Source organism: Cyprinodon variegatus, unplaced genomic scaffold, assembly GCF_000732505.1.
Source record: "Cyprinodon variegatus isolate N-32 unplaced genomic scaffold, C_variegatus-1.0 Scaffold696, whole genome shotgun sequence".
NCBI lineage: Eukaryota > Metazoa > Chordata > Actinopteri > Cyprinodontiformes > Cyprinodontidae > Cyprinodon > Cyprinodon variegatus.
This window is the reverse complement of record NW_015151149.1, coordinates 297,324-304,393: the sequence shown is the minus strand read 5'-3', so window position 1 is coordinate 304,393 and position 7,070 is coordinate 297,324. Positions and strand designations below refer to the sequence as shown.

At 38.9% G+C, this 7,070-nt stretch overlaps 1 protein-coding gene across 1 annotated transcript in view; it reads right to left on the bottom strand.

The window, feature by feature from the left end:
• The window catches only part of ttc39b (tetratricopeptide repeat domain 39B), a 32,829-nt gene that overhangs the window by 15,937 nt on the left and 9,822 nt on the right, over nucleotides 1-7,070 (bottom strand). The window contains exons 2-6 of the mRNA XM_015394583.1: nucleotides 4,990-5,024; nucleotides 3,462-3,566; nucleotides 1,915-2,046; nucleotides 1,515-1,585; nucleotides 1,361-1,428 (exon numbers count right to left, since the gene is read on the bottom strand). Of these exons, the coding sequence (XP_015250069.1) occupies nucleotides 1,361-1,428; nucleotides 1,515-1,585; nucleotides 1,915-2,046; nucleotides 3,462-3,566; nucleotides 4,990-5,024 (411 nt within the window). The remainder of the gene's footprint in view (nucleotides 1-1,360; nucleotides 1,429-1,514; nucleotides 1,586-1,914; nucleotides 2,047-3,461; nucleotides 3,567-4,989; nucleotides 5,025-7,070) is intronic.

Below are 7,070 nucleotides of genomic sequence, written 5' to 3'. Positions count from 1 at the left end.
GCCGTATCTAGACCCACAGCTAGTTTGTGATTGTCCCTCTTGTGTTGTGGCGTGGAATAACATCAAAATTGGGCATAAATCAAAATATCTGCGACAAGCTCACTGCGACACACTGCTGCGAGAGGGTAACCAGCCCTAAGGAGCCCAGTGGCCTCTACAATTCTTAAATGGAAGAAGTTTTGGACGACCAGAGCTCTACCTAGACCTGGCCGTCCAGTCAAACTGAGCAATTCTGGGAGAAGAGCCTTGGAGAAAGAGGTAAAGAAGAACCAGAAGACCCCTGTGACTGAGCTCCAGAGACGCAGTAGGGAGATTGAAGAAAGTTTCACAAACTCAACTATCACTGCAGCCCTCAACCATTCGGGGCTTTATGGCAGTGTGGCCCAACGGAACTCCTCAGTGCAAGAAATATGAAAACCCTGCATAGATTTTGCCAAAAAACACATTAATAACTATGAGAAAGAAGATTCTCTGGTCTGATGAGACCAAGATTGAACTTTTTGGCATTCATTTTAAGCGGTATGTGTGGAGAAAACCAGGCACTGCTCATCACCGGCCCAATAGAATCCCAACAGTCAAATAAGGTAGTGGCAGCATCATGCGTTTTTCAGCTTCAGGGATAGGAGGACTGTTTGTAATTGGAGGAAAGATGAATGCGGCTAAGTACAGAGATATCAGGACCTCAGACTGGGCCAAATGTTCACCTTCCAACAAAACAATGACCCTAAGCACACAGCTAAGATCACAAAGGAGTGGTTTGGGAACGACTCTGTGACCATTCTTGACTGGCCCAGCCAGACCCCTGACCTAAACCCAATTGAGCATCTGTGGAGAGACCTAAAAATGGCTGTCCACCAACGTTCACCATCCAACCTGTCATAACTGGACAGGATCTGCAAGGCAGAATGGTAGAGGATCCCCAAATCCTGGTGTGAAAAACTTACATCATCATAATACATTTGCAAAAAATTCTTCAGTTTTGTTTCTTTCTCTCAAGATGGGCTGAGTGTAAACTAATGGGAAATAAAATGAACTTCATTGATTTTAGCAAATGGTTGCATTGAAACAAAGAGTGAACAATTTAAAGGGGTCTGAATACTTTCCATACCCACTGTTTGCTGTAAACTGCAAGCATGTCTGTCCATGTTATTGACTACAATGCTGACTTTAATAAAGGGGAAAAAAATCAGATTTTTTCATTTTCTAATGGAGTTTGGACCTGGGCAAAATTATTTTGTCAGACTATGACTATTTTCTTACACAAATGAGTGAAAATGCTGTGACTTGTGTTGTGGAATAAACACAATGCAAATATGCTCAGTTGGGACAAATAAACCATGAAGAAGACAGTGATTCATACCTGTATGAAAGTTAGAGTTGCTTTCTGCAGAAGGCACTCGGCATAGCAGAGCTCTGCATGCATTTCCTCTGAAAACACAAAGATAGTCGATGTATCATGTTGCACTTCTCTTGTGAGTTCTACCACCCAGCTAAAACCAGTAAGGTCTACATACCTTCCTGCAAGTTGGACTGTTTGCTGATCAGACTGGACAGAGAACCGACCATCGAGTTTCTCTTCCTGAATCTGTAAATACAGTTTATTGAGATTTTAATCTTTGATTCGGTCTGAGGACCTCTGGGGGATTTATTCAAGCTGGAAGCTGGTTGTCAGGGAAGAAAAGGACACTAAAACGCTATATTAAAAGGTACACTTTGATCGAAAGATTATCCGAAAAAGTTTCAGTAAATCAATAGTGACGCAAAGAACTGAGGTTCATCAATACAGCAAAGTCGTCATCTACTTCTAAAACTAGACCTGATCAATAATCTATATACCTTAATTGGTTTCCAATTCGGATGAACTGATTATCTATGCACCCATAAAACAGAAGAATCATGGCATTAAACTCTCACCTGTGACATGTCTGCAACGCCTGCTTGATGGTTTCCATGGCAGTCTGGATGTCCTTTTGCTCAAAAGTCATGGTGGCCTGCATCACCAGGATGCTGCTGTAACTGAGGGCATGGTACATACTGTGCTTCCACCTGCACACAGCTCAGTTCAGTTACAAACACGTCGTAACCAGTCAAAACCATAAGGAAATGGTTTGGAACACTTTTAGCCAAAACCGGCAGAAAGGGTCGAGAAAGAAAGGACACCAGGAAGGAGAGAAGGAAGACGAGGAATGAGAGAGGAAAGGACAAAAGGAAACAAGGAAGGAGGAGATATGGGAAGAGGGGTGAAGGATAAAAGTTAAAGAGGTAGGACGGATCGGGGAAGAAAAATGTTAATATAGGCAGGAAGGAAAGAAAGAAAAGGAATTTCAGAAAGGAAGGAGAGAAAATAAGATACGGCAAAGGGGAGGAGGATGGAGACTGAGGTACGATGTAAGGTAGAGATAACACAGAGGTGAAGAGATGGTGAAAAGGGAAACACAAAGGAAAGAAAAATAGAGGACAGGTGCAACAAACACTAAAGAAAAAGAACATGAACTGAAAGCCCAGAATAAAGAAAGAAGGAAAAGATTAAATTACATAAGACAGTTGGCATATTGATGGAGGGTGTGGAAGCATATTTTTCCTTGGCCTATTTGTGAGATAAAATATTTTGAGTGTGCCTTTTATCTGCCTTAATAGGGGTGATTGTTAAGAAGTTTTGTAACAGTCTAAATGCTGGAGTTAAGTTATGGAGTTAAGTGTAGGGAGGACAGAAAGCAGCTGCCTCCCTACTCTTGACAAGGGTGAAGGGAGGGTCATGAGAGATAAGAATGAGTTCACAAAGCCTCCTTCATGTCGTGAATGGGAGACCTGTTCTGAGAGTTTATCTGGCTCAAATTTATGACCTTGATGAATTGGGTTGTTTCTTAAGAATAACCAAATGTTCTTGTGTGAGAAAATTCTTTATGTAAGGGCTGGGATAGTTCCAAGGGATAATATGTTTATTGGGAGTTGCTGTACAAATGTATGTACTGAGCTTTGCCCAGTCAGAGGTCTATTCCTCCATCTGGGGATGTTACATAAATTTGAACCTTCTCTTGCAAGAGTCTCAGCTTCCTTCTCAACTCCACAAGGGTCAAAAAATGAAAATATGGTGCAAAAGGACAAGAAAGGAAGAAAGACAAATGACTCAATTAATGAGGGAAATAAGGAAACAATGAAGGCAGTAAATAGAAGAGAAACAGCAAATTTAAACAGTGGGGTATAGGAAATATTAAACGTCATCATATTAAATGATGGAAGGTGTTCTTCCAGTTAAATTTCAAAACCTCTTCAATATGAAGAGATTAAAATAATGTAAGATACCTTATTTTTAGCCAAAATAAATGAAATGTACATTTGAAAACTACTCAGAATATTCTCTAGAAACCCTCAACATCAAGAAATGTTTGATGATCGGAAACATTCAAAGGAGAAAAAATAAAATAAAATAAAGAAAAAACATGGAGGATAACAGTGCTTACCATGGCTTAAGCAGGTCAAGTGCCTGAGAGAATTTGTTGTTGAGGACCAAGTTTAGGGCACACTGAGTCTCTTGGATGGCAGTCTGCAGGTCCATCTGACAGGTCCTGAACGCACAAAGACAAATCAATCAGAGAGCATGAGAAGAGTCAGTTAATGATGGAGAAACTCAGGACATGGTTTTATAGGGCTGGACATTTACTGCATCGTTTGACATCGTTCATGACTAGTGTTGCACCGATACCGATACCAGTATCGGGCGGGGCCCCGATCCTGCACTAAAATGGTGGTATCGGTATCAGCGAGTACCAACAAATAGGGCACCGATACCATTCTGAGAGCAATAAGTTTCTTCAACTATTGTCACCCATTCCAGGTAGGCAATTAAAGGTTCTACTGGATTCACTTTGTATTAGTCTTTTTCCTGCTTCACAAAGGTAGGCAGCAGGTTGATAAATCCATGATGGGAATTGTTTTACATCCAAGTAGTTTGCAGTTCTTCATTTATACACACATCAATTTCAAATAGATGGTATCGGTATGGGCCGATACTGCACAGCCAGGTATCGGGTACTGGTACGGGGCCAAAAAATGGCATCAGCGCAAGACTAGTCATGAAACCAATTTACAATGCATTATAATTAGCGATGACAAATTTTTATTTATTTTTTTAATGGGAATTTTACTTTTAATATTTTTCTTCTTCTGTCATTCTTTCCATTGGAGCATAAAAAATTCAAATATGATTAAATGCAGTTACAATGTTAAAAAAAAAAATTTTTCTTATGTAACTAAAACTAAAGAATTTATGTTAAATTTATAGATTATTTTAAGAGTAGTGAAAGACTTTAAAGAATTAAGGAACCGTGTTTTTATGGTCAATTTTATGGTTGTCAGGACAATATCACAACATATTGTGATAAAACTATAAGGTCATACTCATCAGCCTTATTGTTTTTGAATAGAAGAATCGAAATGACCAAAACTAACTGCTGCTAGAAGGAAGGATGTGCGATAATGCTCATTAGTGCACCTAAGATGCAGCAGTCACTGAAAGAGGTCTCTGATTCTGGAACAGGCTAATGCCTGAGGTGGGGGATGTTTTATAAGTCTGTGCAAAATACAGATGAAATACACAATACAAATACACAATTATTTTCACAATTTACCAAATGTGAGAAACATTGTGATGTTATAAGTTCCCTGTTTTCTTTTTGCAATTGTGCATTAGACTGTTTTCTTTTTGCAGTTGTGACTTAGACTGCAGTATGAATGCACCTACATTTAATTTTAAATTATAGGTTTAAATACAAAAAAGTATGAAAATGTAGTTTTCTAAATGAGGCTGCAGGATAAATACTTCTAACAACATATTAAAAGCAATAATTAACAAATACTGGCCAATTAACACAGGAAGTAATAAAAAAAAAGATGCATTTAAAAAAGAAACAGGAGGCTGACGAGAAATGCAAACAACAAAACATTTACCAATTAGTTCCCACAATACTTTGCTAGCATGGGTGTACTTACGAAGGTATCCGATCGAAAGCATCCTCAAAACAGTCCTGAAACAGAGAGACAGAGAGGGGTGAACCAGTTGCCCTTCTTCACTGTGTGTGTGTAGTTTCAAGCCATGCCAGGGGATGTGGGGGCATAGATTGCATCTATGACTGAAGGCTAAATTTGACTTTTGAAAATCCAATACCAAAATGTCCAGAAGATGGCAAAAGTGCATCTTATATAAGCATGTGCCCACACCCTGCAGCTCTGTTTTCTCTATTGTACTTCTATCCAAACACAAAGTTTCATTTACTTATTTTTTGACTTTTTACACATCTTTACGGGGTTTCCATGTAGAACTTCAGCACTGTACCACAATCTATCTGGCGACTTCAAAAAGAAACGAGAGGAGGAGACACACGCTTTCCTAACACCCGCCCCCTTCTTCTTCTAATTGGCTAATATTGGTAGGAATAATTTGATCCCTTGAGGGTGTTCTGTCAGATGAGCATACCCCGTCAGACCAGCTTACCAATAGTCAATACTCGTTTATCCCTTTAGTTTATCCCTTTAGTTTTGTGGGAAAAATAGACTTTAAACTACCTAAATGGGTGTGTTCCCTTTTAGTTATGTACAAAAACCTTATTAATTAATTTTTGGTGTTTTTTTTAAAGAGTATGGCGATCTGATCTGTTTTATGTACATGACTAAAGGGATACACACACATCAAGGTAGTTTAAGGTCTATTTTTCGTACAAAACTAAAGGGATAAACGCAAATCGGATGTTTTACGCATGTGTATTGACTATGGGTATGCTGGTCTGATGAGGTATGATGATCTGACAGAACGTCGGCTTCTTTGAAGTAGGAGCTCGCAAACAAAGTCCTCAAAGTTAACTGGAGTCCCAACTTTCACTATTCTTCAGTATTAGGGTTTTACTTCTGGTGAAGAAGCTCTTTCCCCATAATAATTTTCTTTTTTGATTTTTGATCTTTAATATTTACAGTCATTTTAAGATTACCAATATTAGATTTTTATTAAGCGTAGTAGTGGGCCTTACATGAGTAAATCACACGCAGCGTTTCTTCTGAGCCTCAGTTACAGGCTAATAATAGCTGACCAGTGGCTTCTTATATAATCACATCCAGCTGCAGCCACAGTGAGCTTTATCCAGAGGATCATTGCCTGCAGGCTGCAGCTATCGAGCCTCTGAAGGTCCGGACCTCAGCTGAGCTGCACAAGCGGGCTCAGATTTCGGCCGTGCAACGAAGGACAAAAAGGAAATCTAAAACTGCACACTGTGTATAAACAGTGTGCATCAGATCAAACTGTGGTGGGATTTTGAAATGATGTAAGCAGCTAAAACAGTAACGTTATGGGTGCTCGAAACAGGAGTTTGGACAACCAAGTTCAAAGGTCTGCTTCATAAAATGTAGAAAATCAGCCACTGTATGGGTAAAATATATCAAATCAATTACTCAAGGTTTTTTTGAGGAACCAAAAGAAGAAATGAGCTAAAATGATGATAATCTATATAAGAGCAATGATTAACATCTAGAACACTGGCCAAAAATGAAAAAAAGGTAATCAAGCAAAAACCAAAAAGACTTTTCTAAATAAAATAGGAATTTCTTTCACATTAATTTATATCACTTGGAGAAGCAGAATGGCCACTGATTAAGACAAAAGTACACAAACTGTTCACAACCTCAAAAATATTTTAAATGCGGTACATAAATAATATCACAAAAAAAAATGTAAATAAATACACCAAATACTTTTTGTTTCGTGGGAAAAACGTCATGTTTTAGGAGCAAAGAGAATCAAACACAATATCAACCAGTTAACCAGTAAAACAGATCTAAAAAAAAACACTTCCTGGAAAATTTATGCAAATTCAGAGTTTGAATCCAAACAGAAAAGGTCAGCTTCTTATTTAAGAGACACAACACTTTCCCTTGCTGGAAATCAGACCCTCTGTCTGGTGGTGTGTCACTGTTAGTGGCATTCTTCATACAAAGATTATATGCCCTGCTGAGTGGCTCTAAATACGACCACAGCCCAAATGGCCTAAAACGGGAGTAGCAGACCTAACGAGGTGGAGGAAGGG